We start from the raw sequence: 27,908 nt of genomic DNA, 5'->3' as shown, positions 1-27,908 counted from the left end.
ACATGAGCTTCCGGGTGCCGGGCCCGGGCCTGGGCAAGATGAAGCTGGACAGTGCGCAGTCCTCCCTGGACCAGGAGGAGGCCGAGGAGGCGGAGGACCGGCAGCTGCTGGAGCCGGCGGCCTGGCGAGCCTACATGGAGCGCCGCACCGCGCTGCGCGAGTTCCTGACCTCGGACCTGAGCCCGCACCTGCTCAGGCGCCACCACGGGCGCATGGAGCTGCTCCAGAAGTGCTCCTTCCACATCGAGATCCTCCCCAAGCACCTGGCCCTGGGCGACCAGAACCCCCTGGTGCTGCCCAGTACCATGCTCCAGCTCATCGACCCCTGGAAGTTCCAGCGCATGAAGAAGGTGGGCACCGCCCAGACCAAGATCCAGCTCCTGCTGCTCGGGGACCTGCTGGAGCAGCTGGACCGGGGCCGCGCCGAGCTGGGCGCCCTGCTGGAGTCGCCCGACCCGCGACCCTTCCTGGCGGGCTGGGGGCTGGTGGCGCGGAGGCTGGCGGAGCTGTCGGCCGTCATGGACAGCTTCCTGGCCATGATGGTGCCCGGGCGCCTGCACATGAAGCACCGCCTGGTGTCCGACATCGGCGCCACCAAGATCCCGCACATCCGGCTGATGCTGAGCACCAAGATGCCCGTCATGTTCGACCGCAAGGGGTCGGTGGCCCACCAGGACTGGGCCAGCCTGCGCTGGTTTGTCACCATCCAGCCGGCGGCCCCTGAGCAGTTTGAGCTGCGCTTCAAGCTGCTGGACCCGCGGACGCAGCAGGAGTCCGCGCAGTGCGGCACCATCCCCGTGGCGGCCTGTGCCTTCGACATCCACAATCTGCTGCCCAACCGCTCCTACAGGTTCACGGTCAAGAGAGCAGAGAGCTACACGCTGGTGTACGAGCCGTGGCGAGACAGCCTCACCCTGCAGACGAGGCCGGGGCCCCCAGAAGGGCCCAGCCCTAGTCGGCTAGGCAAGCCAGGCCTGCCCCTGACCACACTTTCTGAGAGATGATTTTCTAATATTTATCCACTAATAAAGACTATAAACACACACACACAACTAAAGAAACAAACCTTACGTTTGACAGGCAGCAGCCGCCATGGGAGTGTGTGCTCAGATGCTGTCCAGCCCAACCCCCAGGCCCAGGCCCCCCGGGCTCCCGGCCCCTCGCCAGTGCACCCCAGGCTGCACCTTCCAAGACAGCTGCCCCTGGAGCGAGTTGAGAGCTTCTCCAAGGGGCCCTGCTGTGTCTGCCCCTCCCGCATCTCCCCGCCCCCTCTCTGGCACAGTAAGCAGCCCTGCAACCTTGGCACTGGCCCTGGCTACCTTGCCCTGTGTCCCAGGCCAGGGTTCCCCAAGGGGAACAATAACCTCACGGGGGGCAGTCGGGCCCCATCCTGTGGCTCCCAGCATCACTGGAGTCAGGGTCGTGGGTGCCCAGACCAAGAGGACGTTTTGTCTTTTAAATGACACAGTCTCCTCCCGAAAAGACGCTGAACCACATCTGTGCTCCTGTCCCAAGGTGGGTGAGGGCCCGAGGCAAGGGAGTCCGGCAGAGGGCCTCCCCGGGACGCAGGCTGGTGCCCAGCTGTGGTGCGGTGGCCCTCCCCACCAGCCGCCACGCCCAGCCCCCAGAAGGGGACCAGCGCCTCACTGCTGCTCCAGAGACTGTCCTTGCCCCGGGCAAGGCCGCGCCACCACCAGTGTGCCAGCAGGCTCCCTCGTTCCCCACATTCACGTCCGCGTCCTGACACAGGAGACGAACGCGAAGGAAGGTCGACACAGGAAGGTCGACATTTGTCTGCAGCTGGGCTGTGTCCAGGTCCAGGAGGGACAGTGCCGTGGCCCAGGAGAGCTGCCCATGCGCTGACCCCTCCTCCACACCCTTGTCCACCATGGGGGTCACTAGGCCACCTGAGAGCCGAAGGCCTGGGCAGGCAAGATGACCAGGAACAGGGACCGCCTCCCCCACTGGCAGAGGGGTGGTTCAGAGAGCGAGCAGGTGCCCAGCTGTCCCCAGGACTCGTCCCCGCCCCCAGCTCTTGAGAGGTGGGTGGGGTCCTCCCAGGCCTTCCCAGTTCCTGACCCACTCTGTGTCCCTGCACGCCACGGGTCAAGCCAGCCTGTCACACACACTGTGGCATCGTGTGCTATGGGGCAGGCACTCCTGGGTGTTCCTCAGGGTCCGGTCACCCCAAGGCATCCTGGGGTTGGGGGGGAAGGCAGGGGAGGAGTCGAGAGCAGAGCCTGGTGGTGCTCCTGAGCCGCCCCCCACGCCCACTCCAGCCCGGTAGAGAGGGCTGGCGCAGGGGTGGGCGGGCAGGGGGAGAAGCAAAGCTGGGCAGGGACCAGGGTTGGGGCTTTGTGCCAGGTCATACCGATCCCAGCAAGGAGGAGGCAGGCTGGAGTCAGGGCTGGTGGAGGGAGGCGTTCATGGGTAAGGCGACTGAGGGTCCCCCGGGTCCCCGCGCCTCCCACCGCACCAGGGACGGCAGCTGCCCAGAGGCCAGCCCCGCGGGAGGCCCCGCTGTGAGGGCCCCGCTGCAGCAGGCCTGGCGCGCTCGCGTCTTTGAACCTCGCCCGCGCACGAGGCCAAGCGCTTTTCCTCTGTGCCGAGCTCCGTCTGGTTCGCTGCCTTGCCGGAGAACGCGCCTGACTTGAAACCTTGAGCCCCTCTGCGACGAGGCCCGCCCTCTGCCTTCGGCCCCGCCTCGCGCCGCCGCGGCGCGCCTCGGCCAGACGCCCAGCTTCCCCGCCAGTCCGCGCGTACGCGCGTGCTCGGGGCGTCAACGCCCGCTCCTCCAAGAAGCCCTCCCAGATTCCAGGCGTAAGAGGTCCTGACTTCCTGTCTCAGGACGCCTGTTGGTCCTCTTTTCCAATGTTTTTGACCAGATGGTAAAACTCCATGCCTGTGTGCTTGGGCTAGAAGGCGGGGCCTGCCTGTCTGGCTCCCTCAGCAGTCTCACAGGGAACACAGTGGCCTTGGAGAAGGCCTTTGACTCTTTGACTGTGAGACCTCCACACCGGTCTGATACCCGTGCAGGCTCCCAGGGAAGCCAGGCCCAGACATGCCTTCCTCTGCACAGCTGGTGCTGTTGGAGGCTTGGGCACTGAGCAACAGACCAGACAAGGAACAGCTGGAGTCGGCTTAGAGGAGGCACGCAGCGTGCAAGTGTCCTCGGGGAGCACTCAGACCCTGGGCCGTGCAGGACGCTGGCAGGGCTGGCCGCCTCGGGGACTTTGGACTTGGCCTGGGGTCAGCGTTCAGGAGGCTGGGCATGCCTGCGTCTCCAGGACCCAGCCCGTCCCTGTCGCCCATCTTCGCCCAGTCAGCCCCCAGCCAGCTTCCGCTGTCCAGCCGCAGACCCTGCTCAGCCCGCTGGCCGTGCTGTAAGCTGCGACACAGGGACACCAGCCTCTCCCAGAGCACTTGCTTGTCCAGCACCTGGCCAGAATGGGCTCCAGATTCCTGGCAGACTCAGGAGCTGCCCTACAACCCAAAGCAAGAGGCGGTGCCCGCAACAAAACCTCAAACACCCAGATGTGAGAAACACATCCAGAGTAGTCTTTATAATAAAATTAGTATTGAATCATATAACACAGAGTCTGACAAAAGATATAAAAATTGGAATGTAGAAATTGATTTGTAGAAAACATCAGAATATCACTTCCCACCCCGCTGCTGCCCCCCTCCCCACCCCACTGCTGGCAGAAAGTTCTGCAGCAAGGCCACAGAAAGGGGGGTGCGGGGGCAAGCCCCTCCTAGTGTAAGCAGCTTGTCTGCCACATCCCCCAGGCCACGAGGATGTGCAGAGAGACTGGGTCAGAGCTGCCTTATGGGGGGCGGGGGGGTGAGGGTTTGCTGAGGTGAGGGCAGATACCAAGGCAAGTTTCCAGACCAGGCAGAACAGAAAGGTACCCTGAGGGACAGGGGGAGTTCCTCAGCCTTGCAAAGGCAGACACAGAGGACAGGTTGTCCCAGATGCCCTGACCTGGGAGCAGGCTTGAGTTTGCAAAGGGGAGACAGAGCTCAGGCTGAAGGCACAAGGATGCCCATCCAGGGGCACGTCAGTCTCTGTCCCTACCAGATGCCCACAGTCCAGGCAAGGTTGTGTGTGTATCTGGTTCTGGTCTGCCCTTCTGCCTGCAAGGGCAGGTGGCCCCTGAAGGACACAGAGCTGTGGGCCCCAGTGAAACAGGGTAGTGGGGACAGAAAAAAGGCCCTCTCTTCCAGGGAGGCCTCTTTGTCTAAGTTTGGGATAAGGAACCTGTTCCAGTAAAAAAGACGTCTGGTTTATTTTAGAAAATAGAAAACCGGGGGGCCTGGCTGGCTTAGTTGGTAGAACATGCAGCTCTTAATCTCAGGGCCATGAGTTCAAGCACACACTGGGCAGGGAGCCTACTTGTAAAAAAAGAAAAAAGGAAAGAAAGAAAGAAGGCTGAGCCCCACAGCCAGCACCCAGCGTGGTCAGGGATGGCATCCAAAGACCACAGAGTAACCCCGCGAGGATTTCCTTCCCCACCCCAAACCTTCCCAGCAACACCAGAAGGTCCAGAGGACCTCGCCCCCATCCCACACCCCTGAGATGTTCCCTGCAAAATGTCCCAACAAAGGCAGCACAGCAGGGAGACTGGGGAGTCCCTCTCTCCCAAGCGTAGGCACGTGCTGGCAGGGCAGGGCCTGGCCTGCCCCCCTGTCCCGGGAGAGGCCGAGGCTCCAGATGAGGATTATTGCTCAGAACCTCAGCGCAGACCCAACCGGGGCGGCGAGGCAGCCAGCAGTACCTAACCCTAACCGAAGGCACGTGGGATTCTGCTGAGTGCGGCCTGACAAGGCAGGCTGCGGAAGAGGGGTGGGGACTTTGCCTCGAAGTCCTGGCAGCCCGAGGGCAGTGGGCAGGCAGAGTGGGCTCTTCAGGGAGACAGGGCAGGCCTCCTCTGAACGCGCACCTGGCTGGCGGGCACGAGGCTCTGCTGGTCCTCACAGAAGTCCAGGAATCTCCGCCAGAGAGGGCAACAACGCAGGAGGCGGTGGTCCCCTGCGCAGGTTGAGGGGCAGGGGTCCGCGGTGGACCCCAGCCCCGCCCTGGCCCTCCCTGCCCCGCCCTGGCCCTCCTGCCCCCAGCCGTTCAGCCACACCCCCAGGGAGAAGCCCCGCCCAAGCCTGCCCCGCCCCCAGCCGTGCAGCCACACCCCCAGGGAGAAGCCCCGCCCCAGCCTGCCCCGCCCCCAGCCGTGCAGCCACACCCCCAGGAGAAGCCCCACCCCGGCCCGCCCCGCCCCCCAGCCGAGCCGCCCAGCAGTCCTACCAATGAAGCAGAGACCCTCTTTGGCCCGGGTGATGGCCACGTTCACTTGATTGGGGTCCACCACAAAGCCCAGGAACCTCTTCAGCCAGCTCTTGGTCGGCCGCTGGTCCAGGTCACTCTCGGGGCACGTGCGCACGGTGCTCACCAGCACGTAGCGCCACTCGCTTCCTGCGCAGGTGGGCGCACGTGATGAGGCCCCGCCCAGGTCCAGCACCCACCCGCTGACCCGCGAGGCCCCTGCCCCAGAGCCGCGCTCACCCTGGCTCTTGGTGATGGAGCACACGCTCACTCCGGTGACACCCTCTTGCCCAAGCCTCTTGCCGATCTCCGCAGCCTGAGCATTGTAGGGCGTGAGAATGGCTACGTCCTTGGGGTCCACGGTCCTACCCAGGGTCAGCTGCTTAGCAATGCGGACCTGAGGGACCAAGGGGGTGCTGCTGGAGCAGGCCCTGGCACCTCTCCTGCGCTGGACACCCGAGCCTCACCTGTTCCCTCAGTCTCTCTGTCTCCTCCTCCAGGAAGCCCTCCGCGACCAAGGGGCACCAGGGAAAGTCTCACCGACACTCACCACCTCGGCCACCTCCTCCGGGTTGGCCTTGGAGTTTTCATTCCCTTCATCTGTGGACACCAGTAGGCTCTGCTCATGGCCCTGCACATGGCCAAAGAGGACAGAGCAGCTCTCCTTGCCAGCGTGGCCCAGGACGCTGGGCGGCCGCTTCAGGCCCGGCCAGGTCTTCAGCTTCTTCTTGTAGAACTCCGTGGAGGGGAAGGCGCAGATGTCCGCGTGCTGCAAGGCAGGGCGCGAGAGAGCTGGGGGTCTTGGAGGCCAGGGTGGACACAGGGGGTCGAGGTGTGGGCAGCAACCCCTTGGGCATCCCTGGCCTCATACCACACCGCGGCCAGAGACGGCGAGGCTGGGACCGGCTTACCATGCGATACTGTGTGTCCAGCAGGCAGGCATCTGCGTGATACCTCTCGAAGAGAGACCGGTCCAGCCCCAGATTCTGCAGCTGCTCACTCCTGACCACAGGCCGCAGTTGCTTGTGGTCCCCCAGAAGAACCACCTGCAGACACAGGCGGCCACGGTCCTGACACCTGCAGACCTCGAGGCACCAGCCCGTGGCGTGGCCACTCCACGACCGGGAGGCTGTCCTCCGGGCAAGAGGCCGCACCCACTGTCACCCACCTGGGGCTCCCAGCGCAGCACCCAGCTCCCTCACCTTCTCCACCCCTGAGAAGGCCACCAGCGGGATGAGGGTCTCGGGCTCCGTGGCCATGCCTGCTTCGTCCACGAGGACCTGCCGCACAGCCAGCCTCCTGAGGCTGGCCGAGGCCGCACACGAGCACGTACACAAGACGACCCTGTGCCGCGCCAGCTCGAACTTCCGTGCCTTCCCCAGCACCTGCTTGTACCTGTGTGGGGACAGCCCTCGGTCACACAGGGAACCCCCCCACATCTCCACCGTGGAGACAACGGCACAGCCCCAGCGGCTTACCGGTTGAGGTCGTCCTTGGAAAAGACCTCCCCTTTCTGCACCCGAGCGTCGAACCCCCTGATGTCCGCCGCATAGGGGTTGGAGGCCTGCCGGACCCTGTGGTGCAGGGTGATGCTCCTGGGGTGGGAGGGGCAGCCGTGAAGCCCCGTGTCAGTCCTCGCCCCGACAGGACTGAGGGGGTCCCGCACCCACAGACTGCCAAGAGACTGCACCTGAGGCTCTGGTTGGGCCTCCCCTCCCGAGGGGTCTTCCTGGGCGGGCCGCTGCTGCCCACACTGGGCCCCGGGAATTCGGTGGCCTCGGCCTGCTCACTGTACACCCGCAGCGGCTTCAGCTCTGCCCTCCTGCTCAGCAGCAGTCCTGGCGGCAACAGGACGTGAGACACCATCCCCTGGGGCCAGCACCGTCAGGCAAAGCCCCCACACAACCAGCCCAGCGCACCTGCCAGGACGTCCACTGACTTGTTAGAGGGACCGCAATACAAGATGCACGGGCCCCCCAGCAGCTCCTCCTCCCTGGGGGCGCCCCAGGCCATCACCTGCTCCTCATTTGCCTTGTGAAACCAGAACACGATGTGGAAACCCACCACCGTCTTCCCTGTGCCTGCGGGCAGAGCGCGTCATGAACAGAGCCCCTGGCCACCCGCGCAGGCAGCCCGAGGCCCCAGCCCCGCAGCACGGGCCCCACCTGGCGGGCCCTGGATCACTGTGAACGGCTTCTGCAGGGCTGCCCTGACAGCCCGGTTCTGGCTGGAGTTCAGCGTGTGGCAGCCTCCGGGGAGGTCGAACATGCGTTTCTCCAGGAGCCTGCTGTATGTCCCTAAGGAAGGGTCAGGCCTGCCTGAGCAGGGGCTCAGGGCAGGACCCAGGCAGGACGAAGGGACGTGGGAAAGCTGGAGGGTCCCAGGACCTACCTCTGTGGAGGGTCTGCTCAGGAGCAAGGCGGCAGGGCGGAGGGATGGGCCGGCCCAAGGCAATGCTGACCACCAGCGGGGACGCACGGTCCAACCTGCTCACGGCTTCTTCCTTGCGACTGGGAGCAGGTGGCAGTGAAGAAGGACCCGGGGACATCCCCAGGACTACCCCCAGGAGGGGACCCAGGGGGTTCTCGCCCCACCCGGCCCGCTTTTCCCCAGCTTCTCCCTGTGGAAGCTACTCACATGTCAGGAAGCTGCTTGGGCAGCACCTCAATAGTGAATCGGGTGCCCGATCTCAGCACCTCTTCTGGAACTTTCTCCATGGGCATGTGCTGGATGAAGAAGTACACCTGCCTGGAGGTCTCCTGCCAGTCGGCCTGGCCCTCCTTCTGGTCCCAGTGTCTCGTCAGCCCATGGGCCACCCAAGTGTACGTGTCAGGGTCGATGCTCAGGAGGGGAGGCCGGCCGGGGCCAGCTGGGGGGTGTGGCTCCCCTGCAACGGGCATGGCCGGCAGCCCCTCGAGCCGGATGCAGAGGTAGCAGTGGCCGAAGCCGAGGTCGATGCCGTGCTCGCTGAGGAAGGACGGCTCCAGGCAGAAGGAGCCGCGCAGCCGCCCCTGCGCCACCTGCTTTGTGTCCCAGGACACCCTGACGTGCTGCAGCGTGATGGAGTCCCCCTCCGAGACGGCGCCTGCGGCCGACTCCAGGGAGCAGAACGGCCCCCACACGCGGGCGTACTCGCCCTCATCGAGACACTGGTCCTGCGCCGGCCGGGGCGCCTGGTCCAGGAAGCACTCACCAGGCCGCTCGACGTGCTGCAGGCAGAGGGTGAGGCCCGGCGCCACGGTGCAGAGCTGCAGGCTTGGCACCAGGAAGCCCCGCTGCGCGCAGGCACCGAGCTGAACCTGCAGCACGTCCCCGCGGCCCAGCTCCCGGGACACCTCCACGAAGTGGCCGCAGCGGCTGTGCCTCACGCGGCCCAGCTCCCGGGGCGGGGGCTCCGCCGTGCCCAGCTCCTGCACCAGGGCCGCCGCCTCAGGCCACCGCTCCGCCTGCACGAGCTCCAGCAGCTGCTCCCACCGGGCGGCGTCCACCCGCCGGGTGTGGGGGTCCAGCAGGGCGCCGGGCTGCGGGGAGCGCGGCCCCTCCGCCCACACCGAGTAGATTCGGCGTCGCCATTCCAGCCGCAGGCCCGGCCGCCCGGCCAGGTCCCTGGGGTGCTCGGCCAGCTGCAGGGCGCGGTACTGCACAGGGCAGGGGTCAGGCAGCGTCTCGGGGTTGGTGGGGAAGAGCAGCTTGAAGCCGCGGGCGCCCGTCTCCACGCCCGCCACGATGCCCAGCTTGCCCCGGGGCTGGACCCGGAGCCGCGCGGCCAGATGCAGGCTTCGGGCCTGGCGCTGATAGGCCTGGGCGCGCGCGTGCTGGAGGCTGAACTCCTGGCACAGCCCATCGATGTCCCTGGCGGAGTAGGGGGCGCCCCCGTGGCCCAGCGCCAGCAGGACCTGCCGCTGCAGTACCACGTCCAGGTACCTGCGGATGGGTGAGGTGGCCCACGTGTACCAGTCCACCCGCAGCGCGTAGTGCCCCGCCGCCTGCTGCTCGCCCTGGCGGGAGCGGCCACACACAGAGCGGCCCAGGGCCTTGCGGAGGTCGAGGCCCACGGGAGCCAGGGAGGGGTGCACGTCGTCGGTGGTGATGAGGTCCGCCAGCAGATTGCGGTCCCCGGCACGGACGGCGTGCTGCAGGTGCCTCCACAGGGAGGCCAGGAGGTCGAGCTGTCGGCCTGGAGACCCACAACCCTGCAGGTGGCGGCGCAGGTGCAGGGAAAGGGGCACCAGCTCCCCGTGCTTCTCCCCCAGTGCCGCGAGCTGGCGCTCACTGGGCGCGGGCTGCCACCGCAGCGGCGTGGCCGTCCGCGTGCACTCGCTGCTCACGAGGAGCTCGGCCACCAGCCTGTTGAACTGGATCATGTACTCCTTGACCATGGTGTGGGCCGCGCGGAAGCCCAGCACGCCGTCCTCGCTGGGCTGCTCGTAGTGTGCGTCGGTCCCCAAGCGGGCTCGGCGCAGGACCCGGGAGAAGTGGCAGGCGGCCACGACACAGGCGTCCACAGAGTCCAAGAGGCTGGGCAGCTCCCCGCCGGCGCCCGGGTGCCGCCTGATGACGTGCTCGGCCTCCTCGTAGGACAGCTGGCGGTCAGAGCGGATCACCGAGGGCGCGATGTGCAGGCCTTTGAGCTGGTCGCTGCCCTTCTCGACCGTGAGGAAGAGGGAGACAGCCAAGCGATCCTGGCCCGGCAGGAGGCTGAGCGCGTCCTGGCAGAGGCTGGCCGGCAGCATGGGCTGCGGCTCCCGGTCAGGGGCGTAGAATGTCACGCCCCGTCTTCGGGCCTCCAGGTCCAGAGGCCCGTCCCTGGGGACAGCGCTGGCCACGTCGGCGATGTGCACGGCCACCTCGTACCTGGAGCCTAGATCTCGGACGCTGAGGGCATCGTCCAGGTAGCAGGCACCCTGGGGGTCCACGGTGAAGGTCAGAAAGCCACGGCAGTCCTTCCGGCGGTCGGGCGCCCGACTGAGCTCTGCCCGGTACTTCTGCAGCGCCTTGCTGACGGAGGCTGGCTCTGGCCCCGGCGCCCTCAGGCCGTGCTCCAGGTCCAGGATGCGGAGGCTCTGCTCCCAGGTGGTAGCCTCAGGTAGCACCTCCAGGATGATGCCCAGGGGGTAGTAGAAGCGGGGTCGCCACAGGACAACACGCACCAAGAAGAGTCGGCTGCTGCGGGCCTCGGCGGGGAGCCGCTCGAACCCTACACGCCGCACACGGCCCTGCTGGACGCAGTGCACGGGAACCTGCAGCGGGTCCTTCAGCTCGGCCACGAAGATCTTGGTCACGGAGCCGTCGATGGGGGTCATGATGCGAGGGTCCCACTCGTCCGTGCGGCACACGAACACCAGCTCCCGCCGCTTCCTCTTCAGCACGCCCACCACGCGGCCCTGCGGCCTCCCCGAGGGGCCTCTGTCTGCGCCCAGGACCTCCACCAGCACCTCGTCCCCGCTGAAGGCCATCCCACAGTGCAGGCGGCCCCTGATGTGGATGGGGCCGCCGTCCGCGTCGTCCAGTGGGACGGCCAGCGCCCGCTCGAAGGTCTCCTGCACAAAGGCGCAGGGGCGGTACAGCTCAGGCTCCAAGCTCAGCAGCTTCCGCAGCGCGGCCCGCGGCAGGCTCCTGTACTGCCGGGCCTGCTGTGGGGACTCGGGCCGGGCGACAGCGTCCAGCAGCCCGTCTTCCCGGACGGTCACCGCCAAGTTTCGGGCTTCATCCAGGAGCTCCTGCAGGATGGAGTCGTCTGCGTTGAGCTCCGTGTCGGAGGGCCAGAAGTCCAACTCAGAGTCCTCGAGGTCCTCGGGGTCCCCATCTTCCGAGGCCGGCAGCCCGGCCACTGCCTTCCCCGGGGCCACGTCCCCCACCGACGATTTCCCAGCTGAGGTCATGTCCTCAGCCTCTGGGGGCACCATGGCGGTCTCCCTCACCACCCGGCAGCCCCCTGCCACAGACACCAGGGCTGCGTCCCCAGCCTCTATGCTCTGTGTGGCCTCGTCTCCCGCTGCCAAGGTCTTGGAAGGGGATGTTCTCCCTTCAGCCCCTGGTGCCACCTTGTCCGTGGCCACGTGCTCTGTGGCTAGAGCCCCTGCTATGCCCTCTTCCGGGACAGTGTCCTGGGCCACGGCAGCCACAGATCTCTCTGCGTGGAGGGCCCAGTGCTGCCTCCTGCTCTGCACCGCGCTCTGCTCGATGTGCTCCAGGGACAGGCTCTCGGGCCAGACGCTGCGGTGCTTCACGCACTCACGGATGAAGCTCTTCCAGAGCTTGCTACAGGCCCCGAAGGAGCAGAGGGCCACGGCGTTGCCCACAGCCACCACCTGGGACTGGGCGCGCGTCATGACGGTGTTGAGCACGCGGGCGTCAGTGAAGAAGCCCAGGGCGGGCGCCCCGCAGCTCAGCAGGCTGCTGCGGCTGTGCACGGTGCTCAGCACCACAGCCCGGAACTCCCGCCCTGCGGGGGGTGGGGGGCCGGGGGGTCAGGCCGGGATGGGGGGGAGCCCGCCCGGCTCCGCACCTGCCCCCCCCCACCCCAGCACTCATCACCCACCTGGCAGGATCTCAAAGCTGCCCACAGACACCTGGCCCAGGTCCCTCTTCCTCAGCTCCTGCCTTAGCGCGCCCACCTGCAGACACACACGGCCAGAGCAGCCAGCCCGAGTGAGCCCCTGCGGGGAGACACGAGGCCCACGGCCCGGAGCCCCGGCCCCAGTTGCGGGTTCGAGCCCCACACCGTGGCCTGGCAGATTCATCTCTCAGGAGGAGCCGCTGAGGCTGAGGAGGACCCCCCCTCCGGCCAGAGAGGGACCCGCGCCCTCCTCCGGGCATCCCTGCCAGAAGTGGGGTGGGGAGGTGGGCTGTTGCGGGCGGCAGGGGCTCACCTGGGCGCCGTGGGACACGGCACAGATGTGCCTCTGCTCGCGGCTGCCCCAGCAGGGGGGCCAGCTCTGGTAGATCTCCTGCACCTTCTCCACGACCTGCGCGATCTCCGCCACGTTCAGCCAGGACGCGCGTGACAGGTCCCGCTCGGGGTTGCCCGCCACGTGGCAGAACATGAGAGGGTAGTGCGTGGGGTGGCGGGGGACCCGGCCGCTGGCGTGGATGGGGCTGCCCTCGGCCAGGTAGAAGTGCCGCGAGACGAAGTGAAGGATGGCCTCGGTGCAGCGGTAGTTCTCGTGGAAGACGAGCCGGCTGTGCCGCGCCACGGCGTGGGCCTCGCTCTGGTAGTGCCAGAAGAGGCGGCAGAGCAGGGTGTGGCCCGCGGCCTGGGCGCCCGGCACGCTGAAGAGCCTGGGCGTGACCTGCCGGTGGTCCCCCGCCAGCACCAGGCGCGTGCCGGGCCCGGCGTAGCGCAGCGGGGTGAGCGCCTCGCACTCCAGCATCTGGGCGGCCTCGTCGATGAGGATGTGCGAGAAGAACCCGCTGGGCACCCTGAGCTCGCGCGCCTGGGACGCCGTGGCCACCACGATGCGGTGCTGCTCCAGCTCGGCCCGTGTCGGGGCGCGGAAGGCCCGGCGGTCCCCGGTCAGGAGGCAGTAGCGCAGCGTGGCCGCGTCCGTCTGGCTGGGCGGGCGGTCCGTGAACATCACCCGGAGTGGAGTAGCCTCAGGGTGGCCACTGCTCACGTAGCGGTGGAAGTGCTCCTCGATGTAGATGTCGGCCGCGCTGAGGGGAAGGGCACATGGTCCACCGAGGCATGTCCTGTGAGCCCAGCCCGGCCTGGATGCCAGGAATTCAGCAGAGGCACACAGACCCACCCCACACAGCTTTGACGCCAGCAGAGGGGACAGAGGACAAGGTCAGAGTCGGATGGGAAGCGGCAACAGCACAGAGGGTCGGGGTGGTCGGGAAGGGATCCCTGGGGGAGGAGGTGAAGGAGCTGGCCGTGCAGACAGGCAGAGAGCGGAACCTCAGGGGCCCCTGCCTGAGATAGCCCGGGTGGCCAGAGGCTGTGCTTGGCCCGGAGCTCAGCTCCCGGGGGGCTGCCCGTGGGTGCACCAGCTCCGGGAGCAGATGGAGAAGCACCGAGGCCAGGGTATCCTGGGGACACGCGAGAGCCCCCGGGCATCGCTGCAGGGACCTGCTCCCCAGGACCGCAGGGATCCCCAGGCCCAACCATAGGAGAGACCCCTGCCGGGGCAGCAGGACGTGCTGGGAGCCAGGAGGATCGTACCAACCCCAGGGGCTCCGTGAAGAGAGCCGGCAACAGCAGAGCCGGCCCTGGGACTGCAGGAGGGGCCACGCCAGACGCCCCCCAACAGCTCTGTCTGCTCTGGGGTCTCTGTGGAGGCACCCAGAGCCCCACCCACAGACAGCAGACCCTGACGCCCCAGGGCACCTTGCACTGGGCCCAAAGCACAAATGTCCCATCTCTTTTAGCCCAGGGAAAGTCCAAGGGTCCGAGTGACCCTGACCGCCCTAGGAACCGCACTGTCCCCTACCCCTGCAGCGTCCACAGGGCAGCCAGAGGACGCAGGCCCCCCCCAGACCCTGCTTTGCCGATGGCCAGGCAAGGCTGGAGACCCTCTAGCACAGGCTGCCCAGGCCTCCAGGGACCCTGGGAATGCCCGGCTCCCTCCTCCTCACAGGGACATAGCAGGCAGCGGCACGCTGGCCCCGGCCCAGCAAGCAGGCGGCGGCTCTGGGCTCACCTGTTGGTGTGCGTGCAGATGAGCACCCTGGTGTGGGGCTGCCGGATGACCTCCAGGGAGGCCATGGCCAGCGTGTAGGTCTTGCCTGTGCCAAAGGGGCCGTAGATGAGCAGGGGGGCCGTGGGCCGGACGCCCCCCGAGCTACTGCCCGCAATAAGCGCCACGGCCAGCTTCTGCTTGTGGTTGCCGCGCATCGCGGGGGGCGCGGGCAGAGGCCGGGGCAAGGAGCAGGTCGGCAGGTCCGGCACCACCAGCCGCACGTCTGGCAGCGCGTCTACCGCCTGGTGCCAGAAGCGGAAGGTCAGCGGGTCGATCTGGAACTGCACCTCAAGGAAGGGGCCGGTGTCGGGCCGCAGCCCCAGGGCCCCGCAGCAGCGGGCCGGCAGCAGCAGCCACACCGCCCGCTCCGAGCTCGCCCGTGTCTCCAGCCGCGCCTCAAACACGGTGCGGTCGCGTGCGGGGACGGGGGCCACCAGGGCCGTGCTGACCGCCCGGCCCAGCAGAAAGCCCTCGTCCGAGTCCGGCGTCCGCGCGGAGGGTGTGGGGACCTCGGCGTAGAGGGCCCCCGGTGGCGCGAAGAGCGTACCCAGGGCCGGCGTCTCCAGGGCCGTCCGCAGGGCCACCGGGCCCCGGAAGTTCAGCCTGGAGGGGAGAATCGGGTCAGTGCTCGGGGCCGGGACTCTGCGGCCCCACAGACCAGCGGCCCTCACTCACCTGGCCACCAGCCGCTGCTGAGCCGCCTCCTCCTCATAGAGAAACTGGTGCACCCTTGGGCGGTAGTCGGCACAGGACATGGGGCCTGAGGCGGAGCCCCCGGGAGAGAAGTCCAGCGCCAGGGCGGGCGCCTTGTACTTGGCCACCAGGGCCACCTGCTCGGCCGTCCGCTCCACACCGGGCACGACGTGGCGGTTGCCCGTGTGCCAGCGCTCCAGCTCCTCGGCGTGGCCGCACGCCGGCCTGCCCCGCGGCCCCGGGCAGCGCACCTGGCCCAGCAGCAGCCCCAGCTTCCGCAGCAGGGCGGGCCGGCGGCCGAAGTCGAAAACCACCCACTGCTCGAAGCAGCCGAAGGAGGCGCCCTGCACGTGTACCTCCACCCGGAACCTGGCTGGGGCGGAGCGCACTCGGAAGCGCGCCCCCTTCGCGTAGAGCTGGCCCGGCAGGAGGCGGGGGGCCACCAGCGAGAAGTCTGCTCCCAGCTCCTGCTTGAGCAGGGCCACGTGCAGCAGGGGTTCCTGGGGGAAAAACGGGATGGGGAGGCCGCCCCAGACCCTGCCCGCCCATCAGCGTCCAGGTGGACACTCAGGCCCCTCCCCTCAGAAGACACTGCTGGGCTTCCTGGCTGTGACCCCAGAAGGGCGCTCGGCCTGTCTGAACCTTGGGGTTCCTCCCTGCAAATGGGGTCCCAGAGCAGCCCCTGTGGAGGGTGAGCGAGGGGAGGGTGCAGCAGAGGACGCCCAGGGCACGCGAGCTAACGCGCCTGGTCCTCGCTCTCTGAACCAGACCCTCCCACCAGCTCGACCCAGAGACCCACACATTGCTTCAGACCACACAGGCGGCTCCAAACCGGGAGCCCAACCACCTCCCCTCCCCGGCTGAGCTGATGCCTCACCTCAGAGCGGATGTCAAATACCCAGCTGTGCTGAGTCTTCTTCTCGGGGGCCTGATGCACCAAGGGCTGGTTGCATGTGACGGACACGTCGTCCACAGTCTCCGCCAGCTGCGCGGAAGCCGGGCCGTCAGCGGCGGGGCTCTGGCCCCGGCAGCCCCTTGCCCACCGGCCTGGTCCCCACTTACCACCAGGACCTCACTTGGACTTCGCTGGTACTCAGCCAGCAGCCGGGCCTGGTAAGACACCAGCCCCTCCTGCCAGGCGGCCTGCTCCCTCAGCTCCAGGCCCTGCGCCCGCCGCACCCACTCCTGCAGCTCTGGCTCGGAGTGCGCCTTGGTGCAGGCGTCCCCGTACTCACAGAGGTCGGGTCTGGGAAATGGAAGGTCAGCAAGAAGGGCAGGGGTCAGCCCTGTCAGCCCAGTGCTGGCCTGTGGCGGGAGGCAGGGTCGATTCCGGGCCTGGGGCAGGGCAGGGTGGGGACAGGGCCCCCTCCCTCCTGTGCCCACTCAACCACCCTCCAGAGGCCGGGGCGGGGACCAGCCGATTGCACGGAGGGGATAGAGAGCCCCTGGTCCCGGCTGAAGGGGGGCTTTTCCCCCACCCCCACCCTACTGTCCTCACTTGGGGCAGAGCTCAAACGCAGAGAGCCCCGTGGGTGGGCTGCGGTGCTCCCAGAGCTCGGCCGGGTCCAAGGCCACCATCTGTGCGTGCTCCAGGGATGAGCAGTGGTTCTCGAAGGCCTCCTGGGAGGGGCAGGTGACCAGGCAGGCACGGCAGTACAGCCGGACGCTGGGAGGCTGGCCGCAGGGAGCTGCACATTCGTCCTCTCGGGGGGCAGTGGGCGAGAGCAGGTCCCGCCGCTGGAGCCCCCCCAGCTGCTCGGCCTCCCACACGGCCATCTCCACCGCGCTGTGTGCGTACTGGCAGCGGGAGGCCCCGTGCCGGCACGGCCGCCCGCGCCCCACGTACATGCAGTAGGCCAGCGGCTGGCCGTACTGGGGCTGCGGCCGCACCTCCACTACCTGCTGCTTGCGGCGGCCCTCGGCGCTCACGTGAGCCAGGAGTGAAGGGCAGGCCCCGTGCTCGGGGCAGTGGCCCTGGGCGTCCATGGGACAGAGGCGTGGAGGACAGCTCCGGAAGCAGTGAGAGCAGAGCAGCTGGAAGTGACCGCCATGCTCGGCGCGGATGGCGTCCGCGGGGCTGTGCTGCGCCCCCTGGGCACCCCCACCCTGCAGCTCAGTCTTGAGCCACAGACGCCCGACATTGGACTCCCGCTCGAAGTTCCAGACCAGGGCCTCCTCCGGGCTGCGGGCAAAGGTGCACTGGTTGCCGTGCCGCCGGCAGCCGAGCCCCGGGCTGTAGTACCAGCAGACGTCATAGCGGGCAGGCCGCGGGAAGCTGGGCCGACGGGCCACCTTGCGCCACACCCTGCTCTTGGTGGCTCCCCTGAAGCGGGCCAGCAGGATCTCTCGCGGACAGTGGTGCTCTGTCCGGCGCAGCACGTACGTGCTCTCATTCAGGCGCTGAGTACAGTGAGGGCAGCCCAGGTGCAGGTCCACCTGGGCACACAGCCTGGCCAGAGACTGCTCCTTGGTGGCCATGGGGCTGGTGGGTGACGAACCAGACCCTGGGGACAGCATGCCTGGCCTGGGTCTGCGGAGGGCCGTCTGAGGCTTACAGCATCACCGGGTCCTCTGGGGCTGTTGGCCCATGACGAGGAGTCTGGAGCGGGAGGAGCAAGGAGCCCGTCAGACCCTGAGGCCAGGAGCCCCACAGGCACCCAGGCAGGGGCTCAGTCACACTCTGCCTCTCAGCCAGGCCAGGCAGAATTCTGTCCGGTAGACAGGTGGAGGGGCTTGTTCCTCCAAGGAGCTGGGCCCCACTGACCTTGACCCAATCAAGACCAGTCCCACTTCTGGGGGGGTCTCTGGGCCAGCCTGTGGGAGGAAGGGTGCCCTGGCAACAGGAGCCCTGGGGGCCCACGGACTCTCTGGGCTCCCCCGGGAGCCTCCCTCTCCACGCCCTCCAGCCCCCGCTGGCGCAAACACACGGCTGCCCTGTTCCGCGGGGCCAGGCTGGCTCCGGCGACCTCCGCGCACGGCGGGGGCCCGCAGGACGGCACCGCGCTCGGGCAGGAAGTGGGGAAGCCCCGTGCGAATGGAACTGGCCGGGGAAACTCTGAGCGCGACATCAGCGCCGTTTTGAGAGGAAGCCGATGCAGCCTCAGCCTGGAGGGGGGACGCCCAGCCCGGTCGGGCTGCAGAGGGACCGGGCTGGGAGCCCAAGCCCGGGGGACGCTCCCAAACCGGACGACACTCGGGTTCCGGCCTCGGGGCGCAGAGATCGCGGCCCCTCCCCAGGCCGGGGCCAGGGTCGCAGAGACCTGGCTGCCCCGCTGCCCCGGGGGCCGGGCCGGGCCGGGGAGCGCGCAGGTGGCTTCCGGGAGCCCCCGCCGCCCGCCCCCGCGCCGCGCGCCCCTCCCGCGGAGCACGGCCCCCCCTCCGCTCCCTCGCGCCTGGGGGGTCCCACGGAGCCCGCCCCGGAGGGCGGCCGAGACCCCGGCCCCTCGCCCGGCGCTTACCCTGCGCGCGGAGCCGCCCCCGCCACCGGCGCCCGCCCCGAGTCGAGCGATCACTTTCGTTTCTGCCCGCGGGTGACTCGGAGCGCTGACGCCCCAGCGCGGAAATTACCTCACCGCACCCCCCCGCACCCCCGCCCCGCCGCCCTCCCCGCCCCCGGCGCCGCCCCCTCCCCCCACCCCCGCCCCTCGGCCGCGGCGGCCAGGTCCCTGAGGTCCACCCCGGCCCCAGGTGCCCCGCGCGCGCGCACATCCGCGGGGCGCCCCGGCCGGGCAGTTTGCAAAAGGGGCCAAGCCCGCGGCGGCGGTGAGCAAGCCGGACAGCAGCGCAGCCGGGAAAGGGGCTCCGGCCGGTGCGCCCCTCGGCTGTGGAGCGGCTTCACCGCCCACCGACCTGTCCGGACTGAGGGCCTGCGGCTCGAGGACCGGGAAGGGTATGGGCACGGGGAGGCTTTTCTAAAGGATTCCATCCAGTCTAGGTCGGAGGGACCTGTCTACCCTCCTCGCTGGGGAGGTTCTTACTGAGGATGCCCTGGGGTTATAGCCAAGCCCTGGACAGTGAGCGCTCCCCCATGCCAGATGGCGGGAGGGTCAGGAGCACTTTGTGGCCTGAACCCCAACTTTCCTGCACGGGCGCCATGCTCAGTCACCCTTGAGGAAACTGAGGGCCCTGCCCTCCTGGGCTGAGGCCAGCGGGCAGTTAGCTAGCAGAGCACCCAGTCCCCCCACTGCTCCCTGATGCAACCCCAAGGATCCTGGCTTCCCAGATTCATAACCTTGTAGAGTCCCCTTGAACGATGAAGAGAGCCAACAGACACAGCAGAAGTTTGACGGCCGAGACTGGGCCAGAGGACACGCTCCCAGCACGCTCAGGCGGACCGCGGGGCACGCCGGCCACTGTGGCCTGAGGGCACCCGAGCAGCCTGGCCCACAGTCCCCTGTGCCAGGGAGGACTGAGGCCCCCTGCCAAAACCCAGCACCCGCTGTCTGAAATGTACCCTCCGGAGGACTGCAGCCCCACCTCCACCGCAGCCGCAGCCCCCACACCTGAGCCTCCAGCCAGCTTCCGGCTGCGAGAGAACACATGCTCAGCGTCGCTTCAGGCCATCAAGTCTTGGGGCGACTTCTCACACAGCCATGGGGAGCTGGTACACCAAGACTGTTCCCAGTGAGAGGCGGCTGTCCCAGACCAGGGCTAGCACCATGTTGGGGGGGCAGTGATGAAGCGTCCCATCGAATTCAGGAAGCTGGCTGGGTGCACCATTATTAATCATACTGGGAGCCTCAGGATACACAAGCATCAAGTTCGAGGTCATAATAAAGTCTTCCATAAATGATAACAACAGGAGACCTAGGGATGAGCTTACTAAGAAGCAAATGTTCCCAAGAGATACAACGGAATACCACCGACAATGGAACAGAATCCTAGGAGATTAATATCACATAAAGATATTAATTCTTCCCAAGCTTATCTAGGAACTTAATACAATCCCAATAAAAATACTAAGAAGAATTGGGGGATAGACTAGCTGATTTTAAAATTCATTAAGAAAAACATTATACACAGGATGCCTGGGTGGCTCAGTGGGTTAAAGCCTCTGCCTTTGGCTCAGGTCATGATCCCAGGGTCCTGGGATCGAGCCCCACATTGGGTTCTCTGCTCCGCAGGGAGCCTGCTTCCTCCTCTCTCTCTCTGCCGGCTTCTCTGTGATCTCCGTCTGTCAAATAAATAAATAAAATCTTTAAAAAATAATAAAAAAATTAAAATTTAAATTTAAAAAAGAAGAAGAAAATTCAAGACCCATAGCCCTGATGAATACAGAAGCAAAAATTCTCACCAAAATATCAGCAAACCAAACTCAACAGTACATTTAAAGGATGCTCCAGCATGACCAAGTGGGATTTATCTCCAGGGTGCAAGGATGGTTCGACATCTGCAAATTGACAGAAGCGACACGTCACATTAGGAGAATGAAGGAAAGGGTCACCAGGGTGGTGTGGTGGGTTCAGCCTCCAGCTCTTGGCTTTGGCTCAGGTTGTGATCTCAGAGTCATGAGACTGGACCCCACGTCCAGCTCTGCACTCAGCACGGAGCCTGCTGGAGAGTCTCTCCCTTTCCCTCTGCCCCTCCCACTTATGTGCTGTTCTCTCTCTCAAATAGATAAATAAATCTTTTTAAAAAACAGAATGAAGGGTAAAAATCACATGATCATCTTAATAGATGCAGAAAAAGAATTTGCCCAAATACAACATCCTTTCATGATAGAAGCGGCCACCGAACTGGATGTAGGAGGGATGTTCCTCACATAATAAACACCGCCTGCGACAAGCCCACAGCCGACATCCTACTCAGCGGGAAAAAGTTAAAAGCCTTTTTTCTGAGATCAGGAACAAGACAGAGATACCCACTCCCTTCATTCCTCTTTGACGTAGCACTGGAAGTCCTAGGCACAGCAATTAGGGGAGAAACAGAAATAAAAAGTGTCCATGTCAGAAAGGAAGAAGTAGAACTACTTCTGAGTGCAGGTGACGTGATCTTACATATAAAAAATCCTAAAGACTGCACTAAAAAACTGTAAGAATGTGAATGAACTTAGTAAAGTTTCAGGACACAGAATTAACACACAGAAATTGGTTGCGCTTCTATACGCTTACAACAAACTATCTGAAAAGAAATAAAGAAGCGATCCTACTTACAATAGCATCAAAAATAATAAAATATTTAGGAATAAGTTTAACAAAGGAGGTGAAAGATGTGTACGCTGCGGCCCGTGAGATTCTGATGAAGAAACTGAAAAAGACACACAAGCAAAAATGGTAAGACATTCTGTGCTCATGGATTGGAAAAATGCATGTGAAAACGTCCATTCTACCCAAATCAATCGACAGATTCCCTGTGACCCTAATGAAAATTCCAATGGCATTTTCCATAGAAATAGAAAAAAAACTATCCTAAAATTTATTTGGAACCACAAAAGACCCCAAATGGTCACACTGAGGAAAAAAAGAACAAATCTGGAGGCATCACACTCCCTGGTTTCAAGCTATAAGACAAAGCTGTGGAAACCCAAACAGTACGGTCTTGGCACACGTACGGACACACAGACCAGAGGACTAGAGAGCCCAGATGTACACCCACACACGTGCGGTCGGCTGATTTCTTAGAAGGGGAGAGGACCATCTCTTCAATGGGCGGTCCACCCACTGGACGTCCACCTGCAGAAGAATGAAAACTGGTCCCCGCTCACAAAAATTAACTCAAAATGGATCGGAGATTAAATGTAAGACCTAAAGCCATAAAACTTCCAGAAAAAAAACATGGGGACAAAGACCCTTGACGCTTGTCTTGGCAATGATTTCCTCCGTGGGACACCAAGAGCCCAGGCGGCAGACACCAGAACAACCCGGTGAGACGACCCCAGACTACAGGGCTCAGCTGAGGCCACTGGCAGTACAGGAAGTCATCTGCAGGATGCAAACACACAGCCACAAACCATGTCTCTGATGGGGGCGAATATCCAAAACCCACGAGGAACACATACAGCTCAACAGCGAAGAAATAAATAATCAAATTTAAAAACGTGCAAAGGGGGTGCCTGGGTGGCTCAGTCATGAAGCGTCTGCCTTCGGCTCGGGTCGTGATCCCGGGGTCCTGGGACTGAGCCCCGCATTGGGCTCCCTGCTCAGCGGGGAGGAATGCTTCCCCCCTCCCACTCCCCCTGTTTGTGTTCCCTCTCTCGCTGTGTCCCTGTCAAATAAATAAAATCTAAATAAATAAAAATTTAAAAATTAAAATTAAAATGTGCAAAGGACCTGAACAGACCCATTTCCAAAGAAGACGTACAAACGGCCAACAGGTCTGTGAAAAGATGCTCCACGCCACTCATCAGCAGGGAAATGCAGATCAAAACCACAGTGAGATCCCACCTCTCGCCAGTCGGAATGGCTGGAACTGACCAGTCAGGAACGACGGATGCTGGCGAGGATGCGGAGAAAGGGGGACCCTCCCGCACCGTCGGCGGGGACGCAGGCTGGTGCGGCCACTCCGGACAACAGCACAGAGCTCCCTCGGAAAGCTGACAAGAGAGCGGCCTGCGACCCAGCGATCGCAGTGCGGGGATTTCCCCCAAAGATGCGGACGCGGTGGCGCGAAGGGAGACGCGCACCCCGGCGCCCATCGCTGGGAGCCACCCCTCCGTCACTGGCACGCCCTCCCTCTGCCCCGAACAACTCTGAGGCCATAAAAGGGGCAGCATCTGAAATGTGGTGAAACGCGTTTTTTTCCAAGATACCTTGTTAAAGAAGAAAAATGAAGTGACCACAATGCATCCTGGGTTTTTAAAAAATTAACAGTAAGATGCATGAAGTTCGGGGGTGGTGGGGGGCACAGTCCGATGAGCACCTGACTCTCGGCTTCAGCTCGGTCTCCGTCGTAGGGTCGTGGGGTCGAGGCTTCTGCCTCTCGTACCTAGAGAGAGAGCTCAGAACTCAGTTTCAGAGTCAGAAGAATCAGGACTATACGGCCAGGACAGGGGAAGACTTACTTTTTTCCCTCTACCTTCTTGGACGTTGAGATTGTGTTAAGTGCTCATATTCCTTACGCAGATACAGATGAAAACTGTAAAAAGGCACCAGGTACCGAATCGTGAATCCTCGCCGCGTTTCCTCTGCCCTTTTCCAGGGGCTCTTAAACGGGGATGACACCTCACCTTCTGGCCTCGCAGACCCTTTAGAGGCTGACAGTGACAACTGTCCTCCTCCGCAGGGCCCCTCCCTGAAGCCCAGACTCACGCCTCACACCGCACTGGGCCCCAACCTTCCCCACCTGCTCCCCCAACAGCTCCCAGTTCAGCAGATGAGCACCGCATCCTCCCCGGTGCCTGGACCCCTCCCACATCCCACCTCCAACCATCGGCAAATGCCCAGCCCCCACAGCCGAGCAGACGCGAAAAGCAGAGAGTCCTGCGGCGGCCTCCTCACCTCCCCGTCCACACCCCTCCCTGCTGGGAGCACAGCCCTTCCAAACTCTGCTTGGCAGAGTCAACGCAGAGGGACAAATGGAAATGGGTGGGGCTGACATTTGCGGCCGTCCCAGTAATGATAGAGACAGGGTGTCCGTGCAGCCTCAGGGCATCGCCCCTGGGAGAGCTTGTGCTTACGGCAACTCTCAGACCTCACCTGGCCTTGGGCTCAGGGCTCCCATCACCAGCAACAGGACAGACTAACATCGTGCACCCCGGGCACGGCACTTGGAAGACACACACCGCTCCCATAATTCCAGCCCCAAATGCAAAACCTCACCCCAGTCCCAAGGAAGAATCACAATCTCTACAAAACGACCACCTCGGAGAAGCGTCCAGACCACAAAAGACGGCGAAGGCTGGGGCATCGCAGGTTCCTGGACTAAAAGCCACATGTGCGTATATGTGGATCATGAGCAGCGAAAGGAGAAACGTGGCCGTGGGCATCAGGAACGTGGCATCCAGGCCAAGCGTCCTGGTTTAATGAGGCACAAAGTACACGTTCGAGGAAGCAGAGGCTAAGGGGTCAAGGGTCAAGAGCTCCGTGAGGTCCACCTGCTCCCAGACGGCTCAGACTTCAGTTCACTTCCATCGTGAACTAAACGGGACAAGACGTTAGAAATTGAGAATATAGGGCGCCTGGGTGGCTCAGTGAGTTAAGCCTCTGCCTTCAGCTCAGGTCGTGATCTCAGGGTCCTAGGATCGAGCCCCGCATCGGGCTCTCTGCTCAGCGGGGAGCCTGCTTCCCCCCCCCTCTGCCTGCCTCTCTGACTGCTTGAGATCTCTGTCTTTCAAATAAATAAATAAAATCTTAAAAAAAAAAAAAGAAATTGAGAATATAGATGAAGAGCATACAATGTCCTTCGCACTATGTTTCCGACTTCAGTGTAAATTTGTTTGAAATTATACCAAAGTAAAGACAAATAAGGCATCAGCCAACACCCCCCCACACACACACTCCACCAGGCCTTCCTCACCCAGAGAATTTCCTCGTGGCTGAGGCTCAGCCCTTGCCCTCCATGGCCCTCTGCCATCCCCTCTGGAACGCTCCGGGCACCCTCCCCAGCATCACTTTGGAGAGTGGTGCTCAAGGCGTCCAGGGGCTCAGGTTAGCACTTACCCAAAGAGAACTTAATACCCAGGTACTGGCCCACAAGGACCCCCCCGGGGGCCCTTCCCCTCAGCCAGAAAGTCACACCCTGGCCTGGGAGCATGGAGGCCACTGAAGTGGGAGGGTCCCAGATTTGCCTGGGGGCAGGGACACAGCCTTAGGAGGGCCCGTGGGGCCATCTTACCTGACATGGGGGCCAGGAAGGGGGATGTCTCCCCCAGGAAAGGTCTACCCGGCTGGGTGATCCCAGCTGCTCTCTCCACCGTGACCCTAGGGGGGCTCTACCCCACCCTCCGTGCACCCCCACCCCACACTTGGCACCCTTCCTGGAGCCCCCAGACCAGACCCTGAGCCCCTGGAGAGTGAGCTTTGCGGAGCAGATGAGGTCGGTCACTGTGAAGACTGAGGAGAATCCCCAAAGTCCCCAGTACGGCCCCAGAAAAGGGGAGAGGAACTGGCCAGCCTCGCTGGGGGCAAGGCTTCCTGCGGCTGGGTCACACCTCTCCCAGCCGGGGCGGCCAGGTGGAGGGCGGGTCTGCTCTCCCAACAAAGGGAGGAGTCGCTCCTGCTGCGTGACTGGGGGAGCTACAGACCCAGCTTAGACCCCCAGCCTCCCACCTGGACCTCACCACTCCGTTTGACTGGACACCCTGTGTGCTGTCAAGTGGGCTGTGCCCGCCTTGACCCAACCTCCTGGGGCAGAGACAGAAGGAAGCTGAAGCCACCAAGGAGGAGGCAGGTGGAAGGGTGGAAGGAGGTCCTCAGAGGCCACAGTCCTGGGTCTCCTCTGGGGAAACAGACGTGGCCAGAGGCTCAAGTCCACATGCCTGACCTCTGGGCCTCCGTCCTCAGCACGCGGCCGGCCTGCCTTGTCACTTCCCAGGCAGGTCCAATCCCCAGCCACACCTTGGGTGCGGTCAGAGGGCCCGGTGGTGGAAAGGTGAGTTCAGGACAAGGAGCCCTGACTGCGCAGCAGGCGCTGGGGAGACACAGGAAGTCCCCTGCAATCCAGAAGGTTAGAATGTGGATCACAGTGTCACGGCAAAGGTCAGGAGAGCAACTGGGGCTGACCCACAGCTGGACCTTCCGAAAGTCCGGGCCTCCCAGCAGCGGACGCCGGAGCAGGAGCTGAGCCCTGCCTCACACCACACCAAACTGACTCCCCGTGGGTCATCTCCGTGTCAAAGCCCAACTGTAAGGCTTCTGCAAGAACACGGAAGAAATCCTCACGGCCTCGGGGTAGGCAAACATCCCTCTGCACGAGCATGGGGACGCCTGGGCCTTTGGCTCAGGTCATGATCCCAGGGTCCTTGGTACAAGTCCCAGGTCGGGCTTCCTGCTGCTCAGAAAGCTTCTCCCTCTGCCCCTGCCTGTGTGCTCTCTCCATCAAACAAACAGTAATAACAATAATAAATAAGAAGTACAAATAAAATCTTTTTAAAAATGAGCGAAATACTTGAACAGACCCTTCACGAAGGACACGACGCACAGGCTCGCGCACCGCCACCGCCGGTCACCGGGGAAGTGCGAACCCGGCGAGACGCCGCGGGGAACACACGCCAGCCAGTCTGAGAAGACAAACGGCAGGGCCCTGGGGAGGCCGCGGAGCGACCCCACGGTGCAGGTCGGGGCAGGTGGCGCGGCCGGCCCGGTGCTCCCGGCGCAGTTCGGTGAGAGTCTGCGCGAGCCGGCGGCTCGGGGCGTCTTCCCCGGCGAGCCACGCGCTTCTGCATTCTCGAGTGCGCGTGTGTGTATTATGTGCGCGTTGCGTGTACGTGTGTGTGCATGTGCGCGCGTGTGTGCATGTGTGTGCGCGTGCACGTGAGCGGGGAGACGGAGAGAGACTCTCCAGCACGTAGCCTGAGGCGGGTCTCGATCTCACGACCCTGAGATCAGGACCTAAACTGGAGCCAAGAGCCGGGTGCCCAGCTGACCACACCCTGGAGGGCGTCCTGCGTCTTCCTTTTGAAGGACGCCTGGGCCGGGGGACGCCTCCTGCTGGCCGCAGGGGTGGGGGCTGTCCATGTACCGGGGGCCCGCGGGGCACGGTGGCTTCACTCGCTGTAGCCCCAAACTGGAAACAGCACTAATGTTCACGGTCGCCACGAGATAAAGGGACTCTGGCGTGTGTGTATAATGACCTGCCGCTCAGGACGGCCCCGCACAGCTGCCACGCTCACGACAGCGTGGCTGGACCCCAGGCCCGTTCTGCAGAGGGAGAGCAGCCAGGTCCCAAAGGGTACTTAACGCATGACCCATGTAGACAAAGTCCAGGAGCAGAGAAGGTGTTACCACACCAGGCCAGTGGCACACGAGTTCGTCCTGCTCTCTTGGTGCAGGCACCCTGAGCAGCGAGACGTCACGAGGAATTCGACCTAGAAACCCACAGGTCCTGGCTGAGGCCACAGCAAACCCGTTTTGCAGAAAAGCCTCCCACTGGGCCGTTGCAGCTGACAGACCAGTGGATGGGCCCCTCCCCAGGTCTGGCCCCTTCGGCCACCAGAGAGCGAGGAGGACCCAGACGCGGCTTAGAGCGAGAGAAGCTGAGGAACACACAGCAAGTCCCGCACCACGCGGCTGCACGAGAAAGGGCCCCAACCTCAGCGCGATGAAGCAACCGTTTCCTCTGCTCCTGCGGGCGGCAGGTCGGGAACGGGAACTGGGGCCAGCTCCACGAAGTCCGGCACCGCAGCTGGAAGATCCGTGCTCTGGGGCGGCAGTCATCGGGGGCCCTGCCCTCCAGGTCTAGCACGTGGGCTGGGGGCTGGACCCGCAGCGGCTCCTCGAGGACCTGTCTCTACGTGCACATGGTCTCCCCAGCCGGCAACCCGGGCTGCAGCCCCCGCGCGTCCGCAACACAAGAGAGAGGGGCGGGTGGAACCACTCTTGGCTTTGCCGGGCGCAGCCCTGGAAGTCAGACACGTGGCTTCTGCCGCGTCCCGCCGGGAAAGCTGAGTCCCTAAGGCCAGCCCAGAGCACAGGGAGCAGAGTCCGTCTCCAGCTTCAGTGGGGCGAGTGTCACAGAATCTGTGGACGTTTTCAAGCCACCACACAGGAGAGAGCTCCGTCATCGCCACGGCAGGGAAGAGGGAGAAAAAGACGAGCAGGGCGACCCGGAAGAAAGCACGAGTCCCAACAGCCCGTCCCGCCCTTCAGCCTCCAGGACAGCTTGGACGTACCCGTCGTTACGACAAACGGGAAAGGATGCATTTATCTCGACACTGAGAACCGGAGGCTGGAGTTTGGCCCAAGACTGAGACGGCTACCGGCCGCCAGTGACGCACCAGAGCACAAAAGCACGATATGGTCAAGATAAAAAAGGGCGAAGTGCGCCGGGCAGCTACCCTCCAAGAATAAATAAATGCTGCCAGAGCAATAGCTCAGACAATCTGGAATTAAAGGCAAAATAAAGAAAACCACCCACGAAATAAACAGCTGTAGGAAGGAACGTCCTTAGCAAAAGAGGGAACCCCGCACAAGGGTGTTCTTGAAGCTGTTTCGACTGGGCTCTGCCATCCAGAAACCAGAACTGTCACCGTGCTGCTTCTGAAATGTGTGGTGCCCCGGGCAGGTGCTACGGGAGGCTTCGGGGCGGTGCCGACAGCGAGACGCGGCGATGACCTAGCA

At 64.0% G+C, this 27,908-nt stretch overlaps 2 protein-coding genes across 3 annotated transcripts; one reads left to right on the top strand and one right to left on the bottom strand.

Moving 5' to 3' along the window:
* FNDC11 (fibronectin type III domain containing 11) lies at positions 1-1,004 on the top strand. The gene has a single exon (XM_044262265.1). It carries the CDS (start codon positions 3-5, stop codon positions 1,002-1,004), a length of 1,002 nt encoding a protein of 333 aa, XP_044118200.1. The 5' UTR covers positions 1-2.
* A 3,360-nt stretch (positions 1,005-4,364) lies between these two features.
* On the bottom strand, positions 4,365-18,203 carry HELZ2 (helicase with zinc finger 2). 2 transcript variants are annotated; one of them, XM_044262661.1, is made up of 20 exons: positions 18,153-18,203; positions 16,193-17,293; positions 15,757-15,940; positions 15,572-15,679; positions 14,677-15,194; positions 13,963-14,604; positions 12,193-12,976; positions 11,862-11,937; positions 7,958-11,765; positions 7,712-7,830; positions 7,486-7,617; positions 7,240-7,401; positions 7,011-7,158; positions 6,799-6,915; positions 6,523-6,715; positions 6,232-6,366; positions 5,871-6,089; positions 5,561-5,717; positions 5,303-5,470; positions 4,365-5,032 (listed from the first exon to the last, which is right to left on the bottom strand). In XM_044262661.1, exons 2-20 carry the CDS (start codon positions 17,209-17,211, stop codon positions 4,908-4,910), a joined length of 8,814 nt encoding a protein of 2,937 aa, XP_044118596.1. In that variant the 5' UTR covers positions 17,212-17,293; positions 18,153-18,203; the 3' UTR covers positions 4,365-4,907. The 2 variants fall into 2 exon arrangements, with proteins under 2 accessions (XP_044118596.1, XP_044118595.1); XM_044262660.1 differs by lacking the exon at positions 18,153-18,203 and having other exon boundaries at positions 16,193-17,386.
* Between the last annotated feature and the right edge of the window lie 9,705 nt (positions 18,204-27,908).

This window comes from Neovison vison, chromosome 8 (genome assembly GCF_020171115.1).
Source record: "Neovison vison isolate M4711 chromosome 8, ASM_NN_V1, whole genome shotgun sequence".
Classification (NCBI taxonomy): domain Eukaryota; kingdom Metazoa; phylum Chordata; class Mammalia; order Carnivora; family Mustelidae; genus Neogale; species Neogale vison.
Note: the sequence above shows the minus strand (reverse complement) of the source record. Positions and strands in the feature narration are given on the sequence as shown.